Source organism: Dasypus novemcinctus, chromosome 11 (assembly GCF_030445035.2).
Source record: "Dasypus novemcinctus isolate mDasNov1 chromosome 11, mDasNov1.1.hap2, whole genome shotgun sequence".
NCBI classification, from domain to species: Eukaryota; Metazoa; Chordata; class Mammalia; order Cingulata; family Dasypodidae; genus Dasypus; species Dasypus novemcinctus.
In genome coordinates, this window is record NC_080683.1 from 84846896 (window position 1) to 84874188 (window position 27293).

Genomic DNA, 27293 nt, shown 5'->3' on the forward strand with positions numbered 1-27293 from the left:
GATTACATTTGCAAATAATTGCTGCTGCAATTTTTTTTTTTTCTAATACAGATGAAGAACTAGCACTGGAGGGCAGTTTTGACCAAGACCTAAGAAACTATCACAAACTCCACTGGGAAACAGAATTCAAGCCTGTGGCACAGCAGCTTCTAAACAGAATTCAGAGTCATCACACCTTCCTGGAACCTCTGCCTCTTCCTTCTTTTTTAGCATGATATAGATTATCATGCTAACAGTAAGAAACAGTAAGTCATATCTCCTTTATTCGTAAGAAGTAGTTAACAAGTGAGTTTTTTTTTCCAGTATTATAAAATACTGAAAAGTTTTTCAGGTGCTGATTTTAGTGAGTAGCCTAAGTATTTAAAAAGATATATGCATTTCCTCTTGGTAGGTATTATGGAAAAATGAATATATATGTTATACTTTCTACTATAAGAAATGTATGATGAAAATATATGCATAGTTTGTGTGTGTGTGTTTTTGTGAAAAAGCTGTACTGGTCATGGTTCTCTAGGGAAACAGAATCAGCAGGAGATATCTGTAAATAGTATGAGGTTTTATAAGAGTCTCTTAGGTGATCTTGAGAATGCACAAGTCCAGGCTCCACAGGCAGGCTGCAAACCAGAGTCTCCGATGAAAGTCCCATGAATGTCCTTGATCAGTTTCTGGGAGACATTGGCTGTCCAAAGGAAGAGCTGGGAAATTCTCTCTGAATGCTAAAATCACTTCCCCTTTTAAGGCATTCAACTAATTGGATAGTCACTCATTGCTGACAGCAATCTTCTTGATTGATATAGATGTAATAAGCTATCTATGCAGTAAACTCTCTTGTAACTAAAGTCCATAAATGTCCTTGTATTACAATTAGCTTACTACTTGCTTGACCAAACAACTGGACACAATTACCAGGCCTAGCTTGACCAAACAACTGGACACAGTTACCAGGCCTAGTTGACACATTAGCCTAACCATGACAGTAGGTAATATGGAAAAATGAGTATATATGTTATACTTTCTACTATAAGAAATATAAGATGAATATATGCATAGTTCTTTTTGTTTGTTTGTTTTGAGCAAAAGACTTTCTTCTCTGTTAAATGTTTTGGTTTTAGTTTTAAAATCCTGATTTAACAATTCTGGAATTTAAAGAATTGTCAGTTCATTCATAAATGAACTGTGCAGTGCAGACCACTGGAATTTACATATAAAAAGAAGGGTGGTTAACATGAATGGAATGCATTACTGTATAAGCATCTGTAGTAATTCTTACTACGTCTAATAATAAACTTTCTGACTGGGTGCCCATATTTTTCTGGTTCTAATATTAAGAGAAGGAATAAGTAGAGTAAGAGACACTGCTTTGGGCCACCTACTCTTTATTAAATAATAAGTAAAATAGATGTAAAAAAAGGCATATTTTACCTCTTTTAATTTGAAATAAAATGACTGGCCTAGACAGTCATTTTAATTGTAACCCTGTGACTAGGGAGGTGATGCCTACTAAGAAGAGTGTAGACTTAGGTATATGACCAACCTCATTTGAATCCTAGCTCTCCCCTGCCAGCTGTGTGGGACTTGGGCAAATTACTTAATTTCTTGAGCTTCAACTATAAAATGGAAACAATACCTTTTTTCTTATTGTGCAGTTTAGAATAAATGATTAAATGAGCAAATTTCACAGTACAGAGTTCAATAAGTTTTAGCATTATGATGGCAGTTCAGTTTGCCATTCTTTGTAGTATAGATTTGGCATTTGAATAAAGATTAGAAATCAAAGAAATTGAGATTATTGTTGTATTCCATATTAGCCAAATGAAGAAGACTGGAAATAGAAGCAAATTTATTACTTTGCTTGGAGAAGAGCTTTATTAACAAATCATTGCTCACCCTATAGTACCAAGACTCATGGGATGAGAGCAGGTATGCCAAACTGGACTGGCTCTCAAAGCCTATTAGAATAAACCTAACTTTTCTAGGAACAAATAGACTTTCCAAGGGCTCGTCCAGTCTAGGACTCATCCCTGGTTAGGTCTCAACAAAATCATCTAGGGACACTCACCTTATTGTAGTCTGTCTATCTGTAAATATGTGCTACTAGATGTAGTCCACTAAGTAAACTCGGCTAAAGTCTAAAAGACTAATCTCTCCATAATATTTAAGAATGTAAGTATTTTATCCTTATTACAGCAAAAACCAAACTTTTTTTAAAAAAATGAAAATAGTGCTTTCAGAATTTATAACATATATAACCCAAAGGAAGATACCATTATTCCTGTTCTCTTCCATACTACACCCCTTTCCCTCGGACTCATGTGCATGCTGGACAGCTTGGAACCATCTACTGGCATTCTGCTATTCCTTGATAGTCATGCATACTCACATACTCTAATAAATTTTTGAGTACCTTAATAATGGAAAACGTGTATCTAAGAAGTTTTATTTATCTACTTATCTATCAATTGTTTGAATCAAATGTAATTTGGAATAGCTTAACTATTAGAAGAGTGAAAACCCCTCGGCTTTTAAATTAAAGTTAAAAAGTATCACTGCTTTTTGTATGGAGAAGTTAAACCTAAATAATTGTGGTGAATACAGAAGTGTTTGAAATTTAATCTCATTCTTATAGTAAGAGCTATTCAATTAAGTTTGGCCTAATATAAAACTTCCCCAAATTCTACACACACAAAAAAACCTTCATATTTTAAAAACTGAATTTTGGAAACTTCACCCAGAAACACTTTCATTATTATTATTATTAAAAAAAATTTTTTTTATCTTTAAAGAAGCTTTAGATTACATAAATGCTACATAAAAAATATAATGGATTCCCATAGACCCCACTCCCTCCCCCACCCACACTTTCCCACATTAACAACATCCTTCATTAGTGTGGTACATTTGTTACAATTGATGAACACATTCTGAAGCACTGTTACTAACCATGGACTACAGTTTACATTATACTTTATATTCTGTCCTGCACAATTTTGTAAGCTATGATAAAATATACAATGGCCTGTATCCGTCACTGCAATGTCCTGCAGAACAAACCCAACGTCCCAAAAATGCCCCCATATGACACCTATTCTTCCCTCACCCATCCCTCAGAACCTCATATTAATGAGACCATGCAATATTTGTCCTTGTGTGTCTGGCTTACCTCACTTAGCATAATGTCTTCAAGATTCATCCATGTTATCATATGCATCCCAATTTCACTTCTTACTGCAGCATAGTATTCATATGTATAGATCACATTTTGCTTATCCCTCTATTGTTTGATGGACACGAGTTGTTTCCATCTTTTGGCAATTGTGAATAATGTCGCTATGAATTTCAGTGTGCAGATCTCTGTTCATGTCACAGTTTTCAGTTCTTCTGGATATATTCCTAGTAGAGGAATTGCTGGATCACATGGCAGTTCTATATTTAGCTTCCTGAGGAACTGCCAAACTGTCTTCCACAGAGGCTACACCATTTTACAATCTCACCAATATTGAAGAAGTGTTCCTATTTCTGCACATCCTCTCTAGCACTTACTGTTTTGTTTTGTTTTTAATAATGGCAATTCTGTGAGGTGAGATGATATCTCATTGTCGTTTTGGTTTGCATTGCCCTAACAGCTAGTGATGTGGAATATGTTTACATGTGCTTTTTGGGCATTTGTATTTCCTCTTTAGGGAAATGTCTATTTAAATCTTTGGTTCATTTTTAAATTGGATTGCTTGCTTTTTTTTTTTTTTTTTTTTTTTTTTTTTTTTATTGTTGAGTTGTATGATTTCCATTGACTGAATGGAAATCAAACCCTTATTGGATATGTGGTTTCCAAATATTTTCTCCCATGGAGTGGGCTCCCTTTTTACTGTCTTAATTCAAGTCCTTTGAATCACAAAACTGTTTAAGTTTGAGGAGGTCCCATTTATCCATGTTTTCTTTTGTGGTTCATGCTTTTGATGGAAGGTTTAAGAATGCACCACCTACCACCAGGTCTTGAAGAAGTGTTCCTATGTTTTCTTCTAGGAGCATTATGGTTCTAGCTTTTGTATTTAGGTCTTTGATCCATTTGAATTAATTTTTATATATGGTGTGAGATAAGGGTCCTCTTTTGTCTTTTGACTATGGATATCCACTTCTCCCAGCACCATTTGTTGAATAGACTGTTCTGCCCAAAATAGGTGGGTTTGATGGGTTTGTCAAAAATCACTTGACCATAGATGTGAGGGTCTGTTTCTGAGCCATCAGTTGGGTTCCATTGGTCTATGTGTCTGTCTATATGCCAGTACCATGCTGTTTTTTTTTTTTAACCATTGTAGTTAGGTAATATGATTTAAAGTTTGGAAGTGAGTGTCCTCCAACTTTGCTTTTCCTTTTTAAGATGTTTCTGGCTATTCAGGACCCCTTACCCTTCCAAGTAAGTTTGATAGTTGTATTTTCATTTGTTTAAAAAATGCTGGTGGAATTTTTATCTGGATTGCATTGAAACTGTATTTCAATTTGGGTAAAATTGTCATCTTAATGATATTTAGTCTTCCAATCACTGAGCATGAATGTCCTTTTAACAATTCATTATAGTTTTCTGAATATAAGTGCTTTACATCTTTGGTTAAGTTTATTCCTAAATATTCTATTCTTTTAGTTGCTATTATAAACAGAATTTTTTCCTGACTTCCTCCCCCAATTGCACATTACTAGTGTATAGAAATACCACTGATTTTCACGTATTGATCTTGTATCCTGACACTCTACTGACATCATTTATTAGCTCTAGCAGGTTTGTTGTAGATTTTTCAAGACTTTCTAGGTATAGGGTCATATCACCTGCAAATAGTGAAAATTCTATTCCTTTCTGATTTGGATGTCTTTTATTTCTTTTTCTTGCCTGATTGCTCTAGATAGAAGCTCTAGCACTTTATTGAACAACAGTGGTGGATAGTGGGCATCCTTGTCTTGTTCATTCCTTCTACTTGCTTTGGGATTTGTATGGTGTTCTTTTTCTAGTTCCTCCAGCTGTGTAGTTAGATTACTGATTTTCGTTTGTTCTTCTTCTTCTTTATTTTTTTACAAGTCTTGTCTTTATATATATATATTTTTAAACATTTATTTTATTTATTTCTCTCCCCTTCCCCCCCACCCCAGTTGTCTGTTCTCTGTGTCTATATGCTGCGTCTTCTTTGTCTGCTTCTGTTCTTGTCAGTGGCACAGGAATCTGTGTTTCTTTTGGTTGCGTCATCTTGTTGTGTCAGCTCTCCGTGTGTGCGGCACCATTCCTGGGCAGGCTGCACTTTCTTTTGCGCTGGGTGGCTCTCCTTAAGGGGCACACTCCTTGTACGTGGGGCTCCCCTACGCGGGGACACCCCTGTGTGGCACGGCACTCCTTGCACATGCATCAGCACTGAACATGGGCCAGCTCCACACGGGTCAAGGAGGCCCAGGGTTTGAACCGCAGACCTCCCATGTGGTAGATGGATGCCCTAACCACTGGGCCAAGTCCGCCGCCCTGTTCTTTTTTAATGAAAGCATTGAGGGCTATAAATTTCCCTCTCAGCATTGCCTTCACTGCATCCCATAGGTTCAGATATGTTGCGTTCTCATTGTCATTTATCTTGAGATATTTATTGATTTCTCTCATAATTTCTTTGACCTACTGATTGTGTTAATCTCCATATATTTGTGAATATTCCCTTTTCCTGCCACTTGTTGATTTCCAACTTTATTCCATTATGATCAGAGAAGGTGTTTTGTATAAATTCAATCTTGTTGAATTTATTGATATCTATTTTGTGACCCAACATATGCTCTATCCTAGAGAAAGATCCATGAGCACTTGAAAAGAACATATATTCAGCTGTTTTGTATATGTCTATAAGATTTAGTCCACTTATCATATTATTCAAGCTCTCTGTTTCTTTTTTGATCCTCTGCCCAGATGTTCTGTCCAATGCTGAGAGTGCTGTATTGAAGTCTCCAACTATTATTGCAGAGATGTCTATTTCTCCCTTCATTTCTGCCAGTGTTTGCCTCATGTATCTTGGGTCATCCTGGTTAGGTGCATACATTTATGATCGTTATTTCTTCCTGGTCAATTGCCCCCTTTTATTAATAATATAATGTCCTTCCTTGTCTCTAATAAGAGTTTTGCTTTTAAAGTCTTATTTCATCTGATATAAGTATAGCTACTACTCCAGCTTTTTTTTCTTTGTTTTATTACTACATGTGTGGATATCTCAATCTATTGGTACCCTTGGGTCTAAGGTGAGTCTCTTGTAGACAGCATGTAGATGGCTCTTATTTTCTTATCCATTCTGCTGTCTGTATCTTTTGATTGGGGAGTTTAATCCATTAATATTCAGTGTTATTTACTATACTATAAAGGTAGTTCTTATTTCACCCATTTTGATATTTGGGTTTTATCTGTCTTATTTTATTTTCACCCCTCTTTTGACACTTGCAGCTACTTTTACTGATATAATCTTCATTTCTTCACTCTCTTTCAAGCTGCTCTCTCCTGTCTTTTCTTTTCAGGCTGTAGCAGTCCCTTTAGTATTGCCTGCAAAGCGGGTCTCTTTGTTATAAACTCTGCTTCTGTTTATCTTTGAATATTCTAAACTCGCCCTCATTTTTGAAAGACAATCTTGCCAGATATGAGATTCTTGGCTTGCAGTTTTTCTTTTGCAATATCTTAAATATACATACCGGGAAGTGGACTTGGCCCAGTGGTAGGGCATCCGTCTGCCATATGGGAGGTCCGCGGTTCAAACCCCAGGCCTCCTTGACCTGTATGGAGCTGGCCCATGCACAGTGCTGATGCACGCAAGGAGTGCTGTGCCACACAGGGGTGTCCCCCACATAGGGGAGCCCCACACGCAAGAAGTGCACCCTGTAAGGAGAGCCACCCAGCGCGAAAGAAAGTGCAGCCTGCCCAGGAATGGCGCCGTACACATGGAGAACTGATGCAGCAAGATGACGCAACTAAAAGAGACACAGATTCCCATGCTACTGACAACAACAGAAGCGGACAAAGACCACACAGCAAACAGACACAGAGAATAGACAACTGGGGTGGGGCAGGGGGAAGGGATAAAATAAAGTAAAAAATAAAACTAAAAAAATATTAAAAAAAAAAGAAAAAAAATATACATACTACTGTCTTCTCGCCTCCATGGTTTCTGATGAGAAATTGGTACTTAATCTTATTGGGTATCCTTATATGCTATGCATTGCTTTTCTATTGCTACTCTCAGAATTCTCTCTTTGTCTTTGGCATTTGACATTCTGATTAGTATGTGTCTCACATCTGTTTGGATTTGTTCAGATGGGGAGTACATTGTGCTTCTTGGACATGGATATCTGTGTCCAAAAATAGGTTGGGAAATTTTCTACCATTATTTCTTCAAATATTCCTTCTTTACCTTTTCCTTTCTCTTCTCCTTCTGGGACACCAGGACATATATGTTTGCACATTTCTTGCTGTCATCTGGTTCCCTGAGACCCTATTACATTTTTTCCATTCTTCATCTGTTGTTTTTGTAGGTTCACTTTCAGAGGCCATGTCTTCAAGCTCACTGATCCTTTCTTCTGCCTCCTCAAATCTGCTATTATATGACTCCAGTGTGTGTGTGTGTGTGTGTTTTGAGGTACTGGGGCCAGGGATTGAACCTGGGACCTCATATGTGGGATGCTGGCACTCAACCACTGAGTCATGTTTGCTTCCCTGAGTTGGCTTTTTCATTTGTTTTGCTTGTTTGTTTTTGTTTCTTTAGGAGGCACTGGGAACCAAACCCGGGATCCCCCATGAGGGAGATGGGTGTTCAACTGCTTGAGCCACATCTGCTCCCTGTTCATTTTGTTTTTGCTTCTTGTTGTTTGCTCATTGTCTTGCGCATTGTTTTTGCTTGATGTCTGCTTGTTGTTTGTCTTCTTTAGGAGGCACTGGGAACCAAACCTGGGACCTCCCATGTGGGGGGTGGGTGCTCAACTGCTTGAGCCACATCCACTCCAGTGTATTTTTTAAAAATTTCTCTCCCCTTCCCCGCCCCCCCCATTGTCTGCTCTCTGCATCCATTCACTGTGTGTTCTTTTGTGTCCACTTGTTTTCTTGTCAGCGGCACCAGGAATCTGTGTCTTTTTGTTGTGTCATCTTGCTGTGTCAGCTCTCTGTATGTGCAGTGCCACTCCTGGGCAGGCTGCACTTTTCTTCACGCTGGGCGCTCTCCTTAGAGGGCGCACTCCTTGCACGTGGGGCTCCCCTATGCAGGGGACACCCTTGTGTTGCACAGTCCTCCTTGGGAGCATCAGCACTGTTTGTGGGCCAGTTCATCACATGGGTCAGGAGGCCCTGGGTTTGAACCCTGGACCTCCCATGTGGTAGGCGGATGCTCTATCCATTGAGCCAAATCCGCTTCCCTCCAGTGTATTTTAATGTCATTTATTGTGCCTTTTATTCTATGTATGCTTTCAAATTCTTTGTGTTCACTCAGTGTCTTCTTAATATCCTTAATCTCTTTAGCTGTCTCATTGAATTTATTAAGATTTGTTTGAACATCTATAGTTAGTTATCTCAACTCCTTTATATCATCTGAAGGCTTATCCTGTTCCTTTAACTGGGCCGTATCTTCTTGTTTCTTGGTAAGGACTGTAATTTTTTATTGGTTTCCTGACATCTGACTTACTAGATATATTTATTCCGGGTGAAGCTTCTCTCTTTAGTTTAGAGCTTTCTTGCCCTTTCTCCCTTGCTGGTTGTATAGTAGGAGCCAAGGATGTAGTTGGTATTGTAAGCTATGGAGGGTGAAGCTGCCCACATTGCCCCAGGGACCAGTGAAACTTCTCCCATCTTTCTCCTTTGCCAGGGGCAGGGAGAGAGCCACTGCTGTGTGTAATAATCCAAGTCTTGCAGGCCAAGACCATCTGTAGTTACCTGGAGAGATTGAGGAAACTTCATGCCCCTTCCTTCCCTGCCTGGGGTGGGGATGGAGCTGCAAGTGTATGTAGCAATCTATGCTGTTCAGGTCAAAATGACTGCAGTTGCCCAGGTAGACTGACATAGCACTGCCTTCCCCTCATGCCAGGGGTGGGAACAGACCCTCTGGACTGTCCAACAATCTAATTAGTGTGGGTTGAATGTGCCTGCAGTTATCCTGAGGGGCTGAGGGAGTACTGTCTCTTTTGCCTTTTTGGAGGTAGGAACCACCAACACCCACCAGTTCAGTCCCTGTAGGCCCAGAGTCTCTGCTGTTGTCCAGAAAGGCTGAGGATACACCAGCCCCCTCCTATCCTATTAGGCTGTGGGTGAATCCACAGGTGCCCAACAGTTCAGTCCCTGTAGGCTAAAAGTACCTGCTGTTGCCCGGACAGACTGAGGAAACACCAGCCCCCTCCTATCCTATTGGGGGTTGGGGGTGGATCCACAGATATCCACCAGTCCAGACTGTGTAGGCCCAAAGTGCCTGCTTTTACCTGGAAAGCTTGAGGAAACACAGCTCCCTGTCTACCTTACTGGGGGTCAGGGATGGAGCTATATGTGTCCTACTATTCATTCTGTGTGGGCCGAAAGCACCTGCAGTCACCCAAAGAAGCTGAGGAAACAGAGCTCCCCTCTTATCCTATTTGAGAGGCAGGAACGGAACTACAGGTGCCCGAGTATCCAGTCTGGGTGCTGAAAGTGCCTGCAATTGCCCAGAGAGGCTGAAGAAACCCCAGCCCACTCCTATCCTATTGGGTTGGAGGCACGGAGATGGAATTGAAAGTGCTCAGCAAACCAGTTTATGTGGGCTGAAAGTGCCTGCAGTTGCCCAGAGAGGCTGAGGAAACAAAGATCCTCTCCTATTCTATTGGGGTGTGCGTATGGAGCCCCAGGTGTTTGGCTAGTCAGTCTGTGCTGGTCGAATGCACCTGCAGTTACCTGGAGAGGCTGGTGTAGGTCTCTCCAGCTTCTTCCCTGCCAGAGGTGGGGCTGGAGCCTACACTAGGGCTGCAGTCCAGTACAGGTGGAAAGAAACTGGTCCTTACCAGCACTGTGATTTTCAATCAGCTCCACTACCCCTCATGCTGGGGGTGAAGTAAAGAATGGCAGCTACTGGCCTCTTTCCAGCTGAATTTACTAATCAGTAGCTGAAGTTGGTGCCCGACTGTCCCTTCCTCCCTTTTTTGGGAAATGGAGCTTCCAACTCCAGCCACAGAATAGCTCCTGCAGCTGTTTGTATCACCAGAGTAGATGATCACCAGCCTCTGTGGAGTGGCCTATATTTTCCCAGAGAGACTGGTGCAGGTCCCCCAGCTTCCTCTCAGCCAGAGGTTGGACTGGGGCTTAGGCTAGAGCTGCAATCAGATCTGGATGAAAGAAGTCAGTTCCTATCAGTACTGTGATTTTCAGTGAGCCTGGCTTCCCCTCATGCTGGGGCAGAGTTAAAATGGTGGCTAATGGGCCCTTTCTGACATGGACAGATTCAAACTTTGGCTGTTCTTAGGATTTTACTTTAACCAGCCAAATTTACTATCAGTAGCTGAAGCTGGTGCCCAACCATTCTTTCCTGCTCCCTTTTGGGAAATGGAGCTTCCAACCCCAGCCATGGAATAGCTCCCAAGGTGGTAGAGCATGGGCACCAGCCTCTGCAGTGTGGAGCACTCTTTCCACGAATCTTCTCAGGAGATGGGCAATCTCCTCCTTCCATTCTTTCAAGGATGTTGCAGGATGCTCTTCTGGTCTCCTGGAGCTCCCAAACAGGTGTTTTAGATAACTGTGGGTGATTACTAACTTGCCCTGTAGGATGAGCTGACTCTTGGAGTTCCTTACTTTGCCTCTATCTTGCCCCTCCTATTATTATATTTAAAAATTTAAAAAAAAAAAATTTTTTTTAAGGAAGTTCTGGGGATTGAACCCAGGACCTCATACATGTGAAACAGACACTCAAACCACTGAGTTAAACCTGCTCCCCTAAATAAACTTTATTTTTTAATGAGGTTTTAGATTACAGAAAAATTACATCAAAAGTATAAGGGATTCCCATATACTCCACCCCTCCCATATCTTCCACCAATTACTAACATTTTACATTAGTGTGGTACATTTGTTACAACTGATGAATAAATACTGAAGCACTGCTACTAACAAGGTCTATAGTTTACATTGTGGTTTCACTTAATTCCAATTCCCTAAAAATGCACTATGTTCCATCTATTATTCCCTCTCCCTCCCCCTCCGAACCTCTGGTAACCACTATCTTTATAACCATGTTACATGTTCTTCCATTACTACAATATTAATAAGTTTACTTTGTCCATGGTTGCCTTCCCCACTTAGGTTTGTTCATTCCTCAACCTTGAGGATGTTGGGATGGTGATGCCTACTTTGCCTCAGATGGAGAAGGGGCTTAGATATTACAGGGCAGATGGAAGGAACTGTTTTGCTTGCAGTTGTAGATACTCTGTTTTTTGGGATGGGGGTTGTCCATCATAATCATCTTGTTAGTTGTCCTGGGTGAGTTTAATGATCTGGAGAATAGGTACTGGCTGCAACTTTTCTGAGATTCCAGGCTCAACCGGCATATGAACAGACTGAGGATTTAAGTCTCTGAGACATATATATATAATGCGTACAGTACTAACTATAGGTGCAAATAAAAGGGGTAGAAGAATCATGTATAGGGTAATTATAAATGAGTCTAACTTTGTTACATTAGGGAAGTAAGTTGTCACCCTGGTTTCAAGGTAAGGCCCACCAACAGGGTGCTGATTTCAAGGGATTGTTTGCCTTGCTTATAGCGTCTGGATGGCTCTAGAACCGTCAGGAGCACCCCTTTTTGAGGCTTTGTTCACAGTGGTCTTTCATTATTATTTTTAAAGAAATTTTTCCTCTGGTGCAGGCGGCTTTTGATTATCTCATAGAATATTCTATTTTACTTCTTCCAATTATTTTGGAAACTTATTTTCAAAGATTATAGTAACATTAGAAACCCTGTGTTTAGTTTTGCGAAAACACTGAGTAACAGGAAGCACCTGTTAAATGGGAGGCAGTGAAACATCAACTTTATATCAAATGCATGCCTTTTACTACTTTAGGTATAAGCACTTTTCTACTCATTAAAATTTTCACTTCAACTTCTTACTTCTAAGTAATCATGAGTTTCAATAGAGTAAGATTTTGCATTCTAGTTTATCTAGCTTTGTGAATATCCTACTGCTAATTAAAACCTCTGCTAGAAATTTTGTATTTTGAAGGGAAGGCCCAAAGAGCAAAAGCAGGATGAGTAAAAATTTAAATATAGCCAGTGTAATCTTACTTGTTGGAGTCACCTGTATTGCTATGGTGAAAATACTCAGCAGACAGAGGGCAGCAAAAGTATGCTACACATTCAGTGGGTAGAACTGTGTATATAATATTGTAAGCTAACTAAAAATGGACTTAAAGTCTAAAGAAAACATTTGAAAAGAGCACTTTTTGTCTAATAAAATATACGTTTAGTTAAGTGAAAAATATATTGAAGATAAATTATTTCTATCTAAGGTGGTAGTCTTGTCTTTTCAGAAGGACCTATCCTTGAGAGTAGGTACCTCTTCTATTCAAAATTGTGCCTCCCCACCCAACCTTATACACACATTAGAAATTTGTATGCTCTAGATTGAGCTCAATAAATGTTTTGATAAGTAATAGTTATTACAACAGAACTATTTTTTAGTAGTTTTTGTAGTTTCTCCATAATGAATCCTTATGGTTTTTTTTAGAGGTTCCTGGGATTGAACTCAGGACCTCATATACCTGCTGCACCTGCTCCCCTGAATCCTTGTTTTTAGTAATTCTATTGGAACTCTAAAATGATCTCAATGAAAAAGGGACCAGATGGAGAGACCACACCAGTCATTTCTAAGATAAAAATAGTTTGAAGGTCTACTCCTCTTTTGCATCCTCTAAAGTGATTTGGAGTTTCACCACTTAACGGCAGTCTCTCTCATCTCATTATGGTGTCATCTACTGGGCTTATAAAAGTAAATAGAAATTCCATATTGTTACTGAGATGAAGTCCAGACTGTCTAAGGGATTGAGACAAGAAATAAAAATGGAGAAAAGTTTTTCTTTATTGAAAAATACCAATAATACTGACAGACTTCAAAGGCAATTCACGCTTCCAGAATACAAAGTACTTAATACATTTCAAACAAAGTTAGCATTTTTGTAAGTCAAACTTGAGTAACCTGACTAAAAATATTTCCAGCTTTATTATTTAAGGAGCTGCACAACATTTAAAGTGGCGACCATGGAGTTGGGTAGGAGTGGAGGGACATAATGCATCTGGGACTGTGCAGCAGTCTACAGCAACATTTCCTGCAACATTGGTGCTGAAAACAAAAATATTTCACAAGACAGCTGCCCTCCAGTGTCAGAGAGTCTTGGGAAACAGTATATCAAAAGATAGCCAGTTTTTCTGAAAATTTTCACACTTTCATTCAAGATTGCTTTTTTGGAAGAAAATCTTTAAGCACACTACTGTAATTTAATGTCATCCAATAACTCTGGATTTAAAAAAAACTATAGTGAAAGAAATGAACTGTTAACCATCAAAATGGTCTTTGTTGAGCTGCAAGTAGTAATTCTATGCTATTTTAGATGCAAAACAATGAACACATATGCAAGTTAAATTTGAAACCACACAAATTATGTATGTAGGCTCAGATAGTAGCAGTGTTCATTCACTTTTATTACTAATAGCTTAACTGGAACAGCCATTCTATTCATTCCACCAGCAGGAAGAGCAGCACCAAGATCTTCTAAAATTCTTTATATATAAAGCATAAGTCATTGTCCAAGTCCCATTCTTTGCATGCTCCAATTCTTGTTATTTAACATAAAAGCAACAGTATTTGGAGAGTTACTATTTGCTGTATTAAAACAGTTATACAGCATCTGGTACTGTCAAAAAGCAAAATACTGTGAATGGCAGCCCTTCTTCACAGCTCTAACCTTGAAGCTGCCAAGCATTCACTGCTTGTGCCAGCAGTGATATTTCCACAGTAAAATAGCAGAAACTAAAGGAATCATGGCACAATGGATTTCTGAAATCTTTTATCTACCATTGGTCCTGAGGCTTAGTACCTTCCCCTTGTAGACTATATCTGCTGATCATTCCATCATCTTTAACGGAGGAAAGGCATCAGGTCATATAGCGGGTAATGGCTCTCAGAGCATAAAGGAGTTCTGCTTGCATCCTAGCTTCTATAAGAAGCAGATTAACATGAACCTGAACATAAAACACACGATCATATAAAATAGGGTCATAAGTATTCACAACCAGTTTTTCAGAGCATCTAATAAATACCAAAAATAAGTAAATTTTCTATGTGCTACTGAAAAATGTAGACAAAAGTCTTGAGTTTAACAGTATACCAATCTCTCAGTAAAACAAATGCTATCTGATGTTCTTTTTGAATTGATGTTTTGACTTTCATTTACATTTGTTAAAACTTCAGAAAATCTAGCTACTGCTTTATCAATATCTAGACATTGTCACTTTCAAAGAGACCAAGCATTTCTACCTATACATAATTAAAAAGTGCTCTTGCAAAACTCTCTTCTTTCTCCTAAGTGGTGATAGCCACACAAGCATGTCTAAAGATGGGCCAGTCTACCTCTCTTCTCTGTCTTTATTCTTACTTAATCACCATAATGAAGTTCCCTCCTAGAGTATATCTGGAGGCAGGTGTTTGGAATGATGTGCTTTGGATGACGGAAAGGTTTGAGTTATTAGGTTAGGTGGAGGGGACTAAGAATCACTAACAGTTACACAATAGGCACATACCTTCTCAGAGTGCTTGAATTGCCTCCAGAAGCTATCATACATTCTTTTGGTAACCTTTTCAGGAGTGCAAACAACAGTTTTGATATAAACCTTAAAGCTGCGATCCAATAGCTGGTTAATTTCACCATAGTCATAGTCATCGTATCTGTTAAAAAACAAAGTAAGAATTATATTTTCAGTGTAGTCTGTTTTCATCTTTTAAAGTATAGTAAATGCTGAATTTTTTTCCCTCCTTGGGTAGGCAGCTGTCCCAAAAAATGCTAATAAAACTTTACAATGTTTAAGTGGGGGGTGGATGAGTGAGTATAGAGGGATAAGAAATACAGAGCTTAAGGACAGGGACAGAAGATTTGCCAGTGCTTGAGAAAATCATTCTTGAAATTTGACGATATTGGGTCGCAAACAATAAGTGTGTTTTTATAATCATGAACAAGCAACCACACTGTGAACAACACATTCTGAAAACACAGCTTATGAGTATTGCTGAAATTAAGAAACTGGCAACAGATTAACCAGACATTAATATTTATTATTGGTACTATAACACATATAAATGGTAAGCCATTTGTGTAAATAAAAGTAATCAGAATTATCTTATTTACCCTGGGAGTTCCTGGGGTCAGATGAAGGAAAAAAAAAAGGGGTGGTTCTGGAAGGAACCTCACAGGCTCTGCATTTAGGAGATGCTGATCTGTTGTAAGCCAAGATGGTACCAGGCACCAGTATCTCCCCTGCGCCACTGGGTGGTGGATTTTAGAACACCAAGCACCAAAGTCTCCGATTCAGTTTCCAGTGGAAAAAAGGAGAAAGCCTCTGAAAAGCTGGTGCTACAACCTTTCAGGAGACTAAAGTCAACAGTCTGGCCTCTGATAAAATGAAAAGCAAGAGAAATCCCTACTTTATATACAGCCAAATTAATCAGAAAGTACTGCAGCATGGAGTTTGTGTGCATGTGTGAGAAGTGGGTGTACTGCATTTTCTATACAATGTAATTTTGTGGCTGAATAACTAACTATAAGGACTTGAGAGTTTTAATGAAGTACTATGGGAATAGTTACTTTTTAGAAGGAGCTTGAAAATAACCAGAGGGGCATTATAAGTGTACTGAGTTCCAAGAAGGCAGAAGAGTTTCAGGAGGTAGAAGATGATACAGAGAAAAAAGATACCAGAGACATTCATGACAAACTTTGCCACTTTTCATCTATTCTCTAGGACCAGCTTGTGAGCTCTTCCGTTCCCTCTCCCTGGAGGTAGCTGTCATTTAATTTTACTAATGTCCCAAACTCTCCCTTAGGCCTAGCTAGGGGAGAGAAAACAAACTAAGATACAATTGGTTGGTTCTCTGAGGTCCAAGGAGCATAATGAATAAGTAAATAAATAAAATGCTATTGGGGAAGGAAGGATGGTTGTAAATATATGATATGTCTGTGTATTCCAAGCACCTGAAAAATTTAGTCCAAAGAAAAAGATCTCCTTCTAAACATGAGAAAACAGACTAACCTTATTCCAAACATGCAGTGAATATAGTTCCAAATAGCACGTCTAAGCATTGAGGTATCAACATCTTTGTGCATTGCCATTGTATTATAAGTAAGATTGTAAGCAATGTGAAATTTTTCATCAATCAACTGCCCCACATCTGGATAAAGGCGATTTACCAAAGAATAACCATGGTCTTCCCAGCAATAGTCCTAAATAAAGAGAATAGAATGAATGTGAATACCTAAAATGTAGCTTTATCTCTGTCTCTCAACTCAACCACTAGAGGTGACTCATCTCTGGAGTTTTCTCTACTTTTCCATGCTGCAACCATTCAAATGGTTCAAATTAAAATTCTGTGAATTTTCAATTCAATACCTCCATCACTTATTCTTTTCCTCCCACCCTCCTTCTGACTCTCAGACCTATTAACTAAGTTTCCTCATTGGCTTTCCTGCATTAAATCTCCCTGCCTTTCTTTTCACCTCAAAACTTAAGCCCTTAATTCTATGTTGCTCCTACTTTTATTTACCTAAAACACCTCCTTGACAGTATGCCATCCTTTTGGTTAAGACTTACAAACCCTATTTAATCTATTCTAAATTGCTCTGTCTGACATTTAAGGCACACCTAGCCAATTTTAAACTAATTTCCCACTAATCAGGAGTAGGAATACTTTGCTTGAAGCTCTAAGTAGCCCATATTAGTCTCTTTACAATCTGTTCCCTCACTCTGTCCTCACTCTAAGCTCAATTATTGTCTACAGTTCCCTATGCTTTAAAAAACAAAAACAAAAACACAACTTGTCAGAGCAATTGTAGTTTATAGAAGTCATGCAGAAAGCTCAGAGTTGCCATTATTTTGACCATCTAAATTCCTCAAAATCCTCATCTCCCTACATAAAATTTCCATCTTATATGATCTCTTTAATTTCTAATCTATTATATTTCATGACACAATTTATCAAGTATATTCTATAACTTCCTTATGCCAAATTTTGTCTCCTTAAACAATCTGTTTTAGTTCTTGAGCAAAAGAACAAAATCTTACAGTTCTCAAATATTTCATAATTCTGGTAAAATATTACATAACACTGGTCCCTCCCAATAACTGGGAAAATTAGAAGTATCAACTCTCTGAATCAAATACTTACACAATAGATTTAAGACATACATTTAAACTAGTGTGCTTCTACTGACAGACTGGAAGCAGTCTCACAAAACTAGAGCACAGAAAAAATGTTTGCTAATTAGTTGATGATTCTCAACTTTTAGCCTGAAACTACAAGTTACAGCTACTGCTCCTGAGATACTGCTTGCAAAGCACTTAGCACAATGCTTCCTGCCAAGCAAAAACAGAGGAGAGACGTGGGTAGAGCTAAGTGCTTGAGCACTTGCTTCAGATATACAAGGTCCTAAACTGTTATCTACACAAAAAAACACAACAGAGAAGGAGTCTGGTATCCTGGAGGATTACCAGGTCCCTAAGTCTTCATGTACTCTTTATGTGCAGAACTGCATGAGAAAGTTTTACGGTATATATCAAAGTTAATGAGTTCGGAGCTAAGGAAACTGGGTCTACCAATAATAATTCTACTCCCCACATCACTAACTTTATTTACTCTAAGAGACAGGTATTAAGTAATTTTGGAATAACATTTATTAGTGTGAATCCGCCTAAGGTTTAAATTGGAAACTCAAAAATTCTTATCACTTCAAATTGTCAGTTATTATTTTAAAGGGAATTAGAATACTGCAATTTTCATGATTTATTTTCTGTGATATCTGTGAAAATAAAAAATTTACTCTTCCTACAAGTCCTAGCTTGAGCACAAATCCCTCACTTCTTATTTTCTCACCCCTCCCCTCCCCCCACTGCTTCGAACATTGAGACATTGCTCCTGGCACTCACTGGAGGCCCAGGGCACATCAGGGCAAGAAACAGTCTCACTTTAACACAGGGTTTCAGAAGGAGACAGAGAGGAAACCAATGTTATAAATACTGGCTAGGTTCTTGTACAATTATTTATTGTTTACCTATATTATAACCTTTAAATGAGTTTTTGTGCACCATCCTGGGAACTTAACTGCTATTGTAATTTTGTTTTATGGGTGAGTATATTTTGAATTCTGAACTGACATATGAACTTTCACAGCCCAATAAAATATGAGAATAGCTTATATATAGGAAAGTTAGTTCTTTCTGTAACATTTACAGTTCTCAAATCCAAGTGGCTCTTTCTTATTTTAAGCCAGACTGAGGTATTTCTAATCAATCATGTGCAAACTAAAAACTGCAGTTTTACCTGGACTCGAAATGTGGGAACATGCATCCCATGCCTAGAGAAATCCTTATAGCCATAACTAGTATCCTCAAAGTGACGAGATACATCTCTTGCTGGTGTAACTTCTTCATCATCTGAAATTGTTTAAGAAAAGCCATTTGAAAGCTTTTAGAAAACAGGATGCTAGTTAAAATTCATTTTACCTAATACAAGTAAAAATAAGATAACCCGCTCTCTGATACTGAATAACCAATATCAAACCAAAATAAAGTCTTAAAACTAGAGTTAAGTAGCTTAGTTATTAGTAAATGGAATGTACTAGAAGTGGATTCTCTGTAATAAAATAAATAACATGTATGGTTTAATTCTTTATGCTTTCATTTCCTTCTTTTACAGTTCTTTTCTCCCTCTGCATTCCCACCCTAATTTATGAATATTAGGTTCTACTTTAAAAAGTATGTGCTCAAAGTATATACATCATTTTGAATAATCTTCAGAGTGATAATAACAGCTATTAAAGTCAGCCAAGCTCTTTTCACTTGAATATTTATGTAACACAATCTTTAATATGATTTTTCTAACAGTTCAATGGTCCTAGAATGGTGAATGAAGGAAAGTCCTGTGAGACACCATCTTTACAAGCTTCTTGAACTGCCTGAAGCCTTTTTGGATTATCATATGTTTAGGAGTTGATGAGATTATAGTTTCGAGTAAATATGGTATTATATGACAACTCCATATCTTCAGTCATAGCTAGAAACAAAATCTTTTCTAGAGGAAAAACAAGTTAATGCCCAACCTTCATTTATACAAATTTGATTTTTTCTTTTCTATTAAGAAATGTGATGCTTTTAACACACAGTTTGACTCTATACATTTTGAGATACTTCATTTTCTTCTTTAAATTACCTAGTTTATATGCATATAAAGGCTAAACATTTATAAAGGATTTAGGTTTTTATTGGTGATTTAATAAATAGCTCCTTTTCATAGAATCATAGAATTTTAAAGCTGGAAGCAATCTTGGGCTTTATGAACACCATTTTCTCATTTTAAAGAAGAGGAAAAAAGAGGGTCATATGTTAAGTGAATTACCCAAGTTCATTAGCAGTGATTTTAGGACCAGAAACATTTTCACTATTACTTCCTTTTCTTTCTGATGATGTAATGGTATAGCAAGGGCAAACACTGACACCGGCAGTGGCAAAATAATGGCCAGTATTCTACTTTCTGAGGTCTCTAGCCAATTACAACACTTCAATATTAGTCAATACTTAATTTTACTTTCATATTATATTGAAAATACACATATTTTACCATAAAGATTTTGTTTAGAATATAAATTCCTTAAAAACAAATTAAAAATCCAAGAAGCATAAATTTTTATATAGTAGTTAAGAGGTAACATGATTACATTTTTTTTGGCACATAGTCCAAAGAAAAACCAGAATATAATGGGATTAACTCACTTAACTGGCTCTTCACTGGTCTATGGCTGGTAACATTTGTTTGGAGCTCTGGGCCCTGTTTCCTAGTACTTTGCTCATACTCCTCATTTTTGAATGGGAATAGGTTGTTATGGGCAGAAAAGAGAGAAGTGTACGGAAAATTACCAGAGCCACTACTACTTTAAAATGCAAGAAACAAACTAGAGAGGAAGCCTACTTCCCAAACACACAGCTGAGTAGACCTGGGGAGTTTGCAACTATTAGTCCCCAGGCAGCTTCAAAATTTTTTTTAAGTAGGAATACCTACCTGATGGCTTATATAAAAGGAAAGACATATTTAATGTTTTTAAACGTTTTACTTAAAATCTCTGTAATGGTTGCTCTTACCTGAAGAGAAAACAAACATGCTCTCTCTTTTTTCTATTTCAAACCGTGAAGCCATCTCTTCCTGACTCGCCTCTTCTTCATCTCGACATTCCTGTAACTGCTTCATCTTTTCCATGAGGGCTTCGACCTCAAAGAAGGAATCACTTACCTGAAGAGACAATACAATTAATTAATGTTACATGTGTCAGCCACAGGATGAAATTTATGAATTTTCTTTGAAGTCTGTCCCATAGGGATTTGTAACTTTAAAGAATATGGGAAAATAGACCTTATTATAATTTTAATGTAAGCAAATAAACCAAAAACTGAATTATCTTGGCCTATTAGGTATACAGATATGCAGGTTTTATGAAATAAGAGAAAAATTATTTTAAGAACACATTCCAATGCTTTTACTTTGTAAAACTGTTTTCATTGTCTTAAAAATTAATATTTAGTACTACTTGTAAATTTAAAACAAATATTTAAAAGTTAACTTCTATTTGCTCAATCAGTTAAATAAATAAGATACACAAGTATCAGGAGTATTATTGCATTGTGTACACTGGGCATTTTGTCAATCCTGGAATGTTCTTCCTCTTACCCTTTTATTCTATCTGGCTTATATCCATCAGTCCCTTAGGTGTCAGCTTATATGTTTCTCCTGACCAATCTTTCCCCATCCTGCTCTTTGCTTCAGAGCACCAATCACAATTTGTAATTGTATAGCTATCTGCATGTTTATTGCTTCTAATGTCTGTCTCTAGACCAAGACTTCATAAGGGATCCATCTGTTTAGTTAACTAAGTTTATATCCAAAGCATAGTATAGTGCCTGGCACATAGTAGAAACTCAAGAAATATTGTTGCAGAATGTCTGTCAGGATAATTCTATATTAGGAGAAATGGTCTATACTACTTGTGCTGTATATTTTCATATGACCCTAACAGTTATACCAAAATATGCTGTACTCTAAGCACTTTCTCTAATAACAACATGATGGGAAGTGGTTTCTATGATGGTACTGAAGGTTCTTGTGTGCATATATATACATAATTATTCATGGGACATGGTCAGTAACCAAACAAAAAAAGGCTGAAAAGGATTAGGTTGCGTAATAGAATGACCCACCGTTTAAAGAACAAAAAAAATCAAGGTCTTTGACAATTCACATTATCCCTTATTACATTAATTTATTTTGTTCACCCATTTTCCTCTAATATAAAGAGCCCAAATTTACAGTATTCTTAGGAAGGACAATTTTTTATAAATTACACTGAAATAGGAGGGAAAAGAAACAAATGTTTTTTACTCCTTGACTAATCTGCTAAAGGTGTCAGTGGTAAAAAAAAATTTTAAGGCATTTTATCTTAATATTAAAATGTTAATTCTGTATGAGGGAATTCTTTTTTTGTTTTTCTTTGGCCATTTGTATTTGAAGAACTGAGTCAGATATCCAATTTGTACCTGAAGAAGAAGTTATTTCAGTTCACAGTTATTTGACTTCAGTCAAGTGTCATCAGTGAGGGCTGTGAACCTAAAAATATCCAACTTAACACCTGGAAATAAGGGTCTTATCGGAGAAATAAACAATTTCTATTTTTCACTATTATCTCATTTAATAGAGGGATAATCAGAAAAATCAAGAACTTTTTTCTTCAGCCTGGTAGGGAAGGACAAGAATCCAAACCCTAGTGTCCTAGTAAGTAATATACTTTCTTATATCATCTCATAACCACCAAATTTTCATAAATAATCAGTGACTGCAGGCCTATAGCATGAATCTAGGTAGCTCTGCAGAGGGGGAAACTGATGGTCTTTGCCCTTGCCAGCACAAAGCTGTGATCAGCCTTGGAAAAAAATGATTTTCCTTTATGTACTAATTTCACCATATGTAAATACTGCCTCTTAATAAGCACCTGATAAAAGCCAAGTCTTTTTTATCTCTTTAGAGACATACATTTAAACCTCACAACAACCTTGAGTTTGGTCTTTATTTAGACATGAAAAAACTGAGGCTAAGAGAGGTTAGATAACTAGCCCAAAAACAAATATATAAAGTTAAAGGCGATTTAACCTGTTCAAATCTGTTTCAACAGATTGCACACATTTTCTCAGTTGTATTAAAGTGTTCAGGAGGTTGCAATGTTGTTTCTATGATTTCTCTTTTGAAACATAAAATAAGCCCTTGCTTTTTTACTACAGTAAAAGAATTCAGAGGGACTTTTGACTTATCATTACAAAACTTACAGAAAATTCAGCTTGTTTTGATCTCTTTCAAAGGAATAACAAAACTGAGAAAATATAAGTCAGAGAAGATAAGCAACAAAAGTGAAAGGATTTAATAGCAACTTAAAGCACTTTAAAGCAAGATAAAGCAATCTATATTCACCTGACATATTTTTAATTTGTGCAAAGTTAAATATGAAAAAGAATTTTAAAGGGAAAAATTTCCAGATCAGGGCTGATTAAATTTTTAAAAGATGAACAATTAGATGTCAGCTCATTTCGATTATGCAAAAGGGAAGAAGAGGATGCAATCAGCACCAGGAAGTCTCAAGCACCAGCCACTAACTTGAAAGAGAAGAGGCTATCTGGTCTCAGCCTCCCCACATCCCATTGCAGTAGCCATTCAATACTGGACTGGCCTTGACAGGACACATGCTGGTAGTTCCTGATCCTGCAAGTGTAACATCCCAGAATCTTATAGTTTTGTATGTTTCTTAGCACCTACACTAGGGCTAGGCATTTGGAGGCAGTCATAAATACTTGTTAAATGAATACATATAGGGGTCTAATATCTCTATGGACCTAACTGGGTGGATTTTCTAAGAAGCCAAGTGAAACCAAACCAAGAAACCAAATAACAGCAATTATTGTGATTATTCTTATGATAATCCCATAACATATAATAGATACTTACCGAAATATTTCCTGCCGAGGTGACCTGCATCTCATCCACACTGTGATTGCCATTTGTAATGTCACAGATGCAGTAGTTACTAACAGAAGGAGGTCTGAATGTGTGGCCACCATCACAATGAATTTCTGGACTGATTCCACAGCCGAATGTGAACGAGGCAAGAGAATGATAATGTGTGAGTAGAACTACTGCATGTACCAGTTCTGCTAGGGACCAGCTGTGCTCTTCAGCTTTTAAAAGTCCCTTAGGAAAAAAAATGAGAACATATTTTTATACTGGGATGTGATGGTGAAATATACAGCGCATCTTAATAATGAATCTAGTGAAAACAGAATTAGTCACTTACAAAGCTTAATGTAAAACAACCAGGGACATAGAAAACCCAGAATTTGCTAATTTGATTTTCATGAATATGTATTCATAAATAAAGCTTAATAATCTGATAATGACACTCATTATTAATTTTGATTTGCTGAAATACTATTGTAAAAAATGCAATAGAATGCATTTTACTTAATTGTTGTATTTCAGATGCTAAATTATGAATGAATTAACTGTGTTGTCAATTCAGAGTCTCAAATTAAATGTAATAAATTTATATTTAAAGTGGAAGTTACTGTATGAGATATGTCTTTTTGTTTATTATCAGGCCTCCTCAAGGACTTTTTAAGATAGTGGTTTGAATATTCCTAAATCACCAAATTATATTTAAAAAGTTATGCCCAAGGTAATAAAGCCTACAATTCTTCAAATTCAATTTTGTGTCCCTTTTACTTCATTTATCTATTTTATAATCTTGGGTAGTTTTTTTCTCTCACTTGATGATATAATAGACATTGTATTCAAATCTTCTTGCTAATATGATGCCTCAATTATGTAGCAATGTCTAAAATATTCTATAAAACAGAAAAGCCCCAAAATATGTGTTTTCAAGAATTTCTCCTGCATGGTAGTGCATGTCAATCTACTTTTACTATTATCCTTATTAGTAAATAGAACCAGAGTGAACTAGCTTAGCATAGTATTTTAAAAAGACACCTGAGATACATTATTTCACTACTTACCTCAATGTGTTCTTTGGTAATAAGCCAAGGCCTATGGGCTAATACCTTGTTGAGTTCTCCTAAATTTTGTAGTTTTTGAGGGGCATTCTCTAAGCCATTGAGCCACTTGGGGTCCCCACCAACATGAAGGAAATCATTTACATGGAGGTTCACTAAGTAGGAGCACTGATGTCTTGCTGCAGCCTTAAGAGGAAACAAAGATTGTGATCATAAAAATGAAAATTTTGAATGACTACAAATCCTTTTTCTTTAGAATGTGCAAAACAAATAATTAAGTTTTGGTTAGTATGTTTTTCAAAATGTCCATAAACTACACAAATTAAGTTTTCCTGTAAACATGTATAGAAGGCATCTCAGAAATATTCCAAGAACAAAGTATCTGATAAGTATTTGGACTTTAGAAATTCCATCTATGTACCAATTTTCAGAACCTCAAATTGAGAAGAAAACTTCAATTAAGGTGTTGACCATAAATAATGGAATATTTACAAATTAAGCAGGATTAGAAATACTTATGTCAATGTGAAATATTTATAATAATGAAATAGATCTTGCTTTCTACTTTATTCTCTTATTGCATGGAGGATAGTTCTCAATAGTATATAAATACATGTTTTTTTTTTCTGTTATACTTGAGAGCATAGTTATTTAGAAAGGTGAAAAACAGGTACTACCTAATTGCAATCTATTACAAGTTAGAATATGAGTATCCCTGTGTTTAAAGCATTAAATACTGCTTATAGAGATCAATAAGAGCAGACAGAATTTTTCACTGAATTTTTACAAACCATTATTCCAATGTAGTGCCGATAATGAAGGGGTAATGGCCCATCCATTTGCAGTAGATAATGTTGAGTTTTTAAGAAACTTTCTAAATATTGTGGGTGGAAAACCATCACTAATGTGATGTTATCCAAACGACCCAAAGCAGCAAAAGAATCTGCAAATAAAGCATGCATCTGTGCGTCTTCACTCCCCACTTGAAGAATCTGTATAAATGAGAGAAAAACCATGGTTACATAAACTATAAATAGGTGTTAAAAAAAGAAAATATGATGTACTATATTCTAAGTGTCATTTAGAAGCACATTAAATTTGGCTTAAGAGAGACAGGTTACATTTCCACAAATGTAAATTCAACTGATAAGATAGAAGAATAAACAGTCACATATAAAGTAGGGGATAAACAACAAAAGCTGAACACTAAAGGCCACCTAGATAGGCTGCTTGCAGACTTGGCCAGTATCCAGAAGCAGCAGCAGATTTAGATTATTAAACTTGCAGAGTTTGCAAATATGCACTAAAGCCTTTCCTTATAACAACGCCTACTGCTACCCAATTTAAGGAGAACCAAAATCAACTGACAGCAAACACTCCTTGTGAAAAAAACATAGATGCATATTTAGAATTAAAGATCCAATTAGCACTGATACTAGCCTGTGGAGATGGTCAGGACTAAACTCAGGTTATGGGCACAACATTTAAATATGAGCGGATGGAGTACCATTAATCAAAAACAAGTCTTGGCTTTCCTTGAATATGGGTGTTTAAAAAGCGTCATGAAATACTAGAATTCATCATGACCACAACAGCTTTCTAATCCCAAAGATTCACTGCCAAAGCACAATGATTAACTGTGATCAGCTCTGCGTAAAACATGTTGACCAACAGTTGTTCAGATGCCAAGATCTGGGTCATGAAAGCTTTTCCTTAAAAGCATACAGTTCACTATGTACTTTCACAAACAACACACCTCCTTTTCTGGGATGAATCTGCTTGGTCCGTGTCCTAGTGGTCGAGGAATTCTAATTCCAAGTTCCTAGAAAAGAAAATCACACCATCTCAGGCCTGCAGCAGTAAACAACTTGAACTGAGGCTACAGGAATGGGAAGGAAAACATCCAGTTAAACAGGGCTAGGATTGTTTTGGTGTTTTCTTTTTTTCATGGCTATATATACATACCAACTTTTATGTTTGCATCACATAGTTAACAACAGCTTATAAGACTGACTACAAACAATAAAACCTGTTTCAGTAAAACCAGAGTTTTGCATAAAGTACTTGGCAGAAAGTCTAGAACAGAAAGTTCAGCACAGAGCAGCCAACCCTGTGGACTGTAAGTGATACAAAATAAGACCAATGTGTTTGTACGTCCAAAACCCAACCAAACAAAATATCAATCACCGTGCACCTTGTCACTGAAGAAGTGCAATTATCACATCTATAATTACACCTCACAGTAAGAGCAGAAATATTAGGAAAAATAAAAAAGTAATTTAAATCCACAAAAGAGAAAGCACTGCAAGGCATGTTTTCTATGTGGTTAAGTAAAATAAGTTTACGGAAACTCATTTTGTTTACAAATTTGCCTTAAGTTTTTTTATTTATAGAGTGTCACCAACCTTGCTTATATTGTGTTTTAGGAGTATATCCTACCATAAGTAGCAAAAGAAAACATATTCCTGCTATTCAGTACATTACCTTGGCACAAATACAACCTTTATATAAAATGATGACTTTATCGGCCTCTGCTGAATTTCTGACCCAATTACATATATTTCAAACAAAACATATTGGGCTAAAATCAACATTTATCCCTTCTCATTTCTTTAATCTTTGAAAACTATGTTATTTAAACAAGATGTATATTGGGAAAACACCAGCTTCTGGGGTTTATTAGTAATTTTATCACTAAGAGGCAGTATATTGAGACTTTAATATATAAAATGGTGGCATTTCAAGTGGGGGAAACATGGATTATTTAACAATTAATCTTGGGACAAGTGGAAAACCACATAGAAAAACTGAAGTTGGAACCCTATTATCATACTTTATTCTACAATAGAGTAAAATATAAAAAAAACAAATTATAGTACTAGAAGAAAGTACTCATGGAGTGGAGAAGGCCTAAGAAAGTCACAAAACCCAGAAGTTATGAAA

At 37.0% G+C, this 27293-nt stretch overlaps 2 protein-coding genes across 10 annotated transcripts in view; one reads left to right on the plus strand and one right to left on the minus strand.

Moving 5' to 3' along the window:
* The window catches only part of ARMC2 (armadillo repeat containing 2), a 152655-nt gene extending 128609 nt beyond the window's left edge, over nucleotides 1–24046 (plus strand). For all 5 annotated transcript variants that reach the window (XR_011650110.1, XM_071218618.1, XM_058307238.2 and 2 more), the window contains 2 exons: nucleotides 52–245; nucleotides 20439–24046. Coding sequence is in view for 4 of the 5 variants with exons in the window: in XM_071218618.1 (XP_071074719.1) it covers nucleotides 52–215 (164 nt within the window). In the remaining variant the exon portion in view is untranslated. The remainder of the gene's footprint in view (nucleotides 1–51; nucleotides 246–20438) is intronic.
* Nucleotides 13054–27293, minus strand: part of SESN1 (sestrin 1) — a 108083-nt gene continuing 93843 nt past the window's right edge. For all 5 annotated transcript variants that reach the window (XM_004468408.4, XM_058307243.1, XM_023591704.2 and 2 more), the window contains 9 exons: nucleotides 26107–26172; nucleotides 25142–25342; nucleotides 24354–24536; nucleotides 23290–23532; nucleotides 20388–20535; nucleotides 18574–18686; nucleotides 16290–16480; nucleotides 14790–14934; nucleotides 13054–14231 (listed from right to left, as the gene is read on the minus strand). In XM_004468408.4, the coding sequence (XP_004468465.2) occupies nucleotides 14145–14231; nucleotides 14790–14934; nucleotides 16290–16480; nucleotides 18574–18686; nucleotides 20388–20535; nucleotides 23290–23532; nucleotides 24354–24536; nucleotides 25142–25342; nucleotides 26107–26172 (1377 nt within the window). In that variant the 3' untranslated portion in view covers nucleotides 13054–14144. The remainder of the gene's footprint in view (nucleotides 14232–14789; nucleotides 14935–16289; nucleotides 16481–18573; nucleotides 18687–20387; nucleotides 20536–23289; nucleotides 23533–24353; nucleotides 24537–25141; nucleotides 25343–26106; nucleotides 26173–27293) is intronic.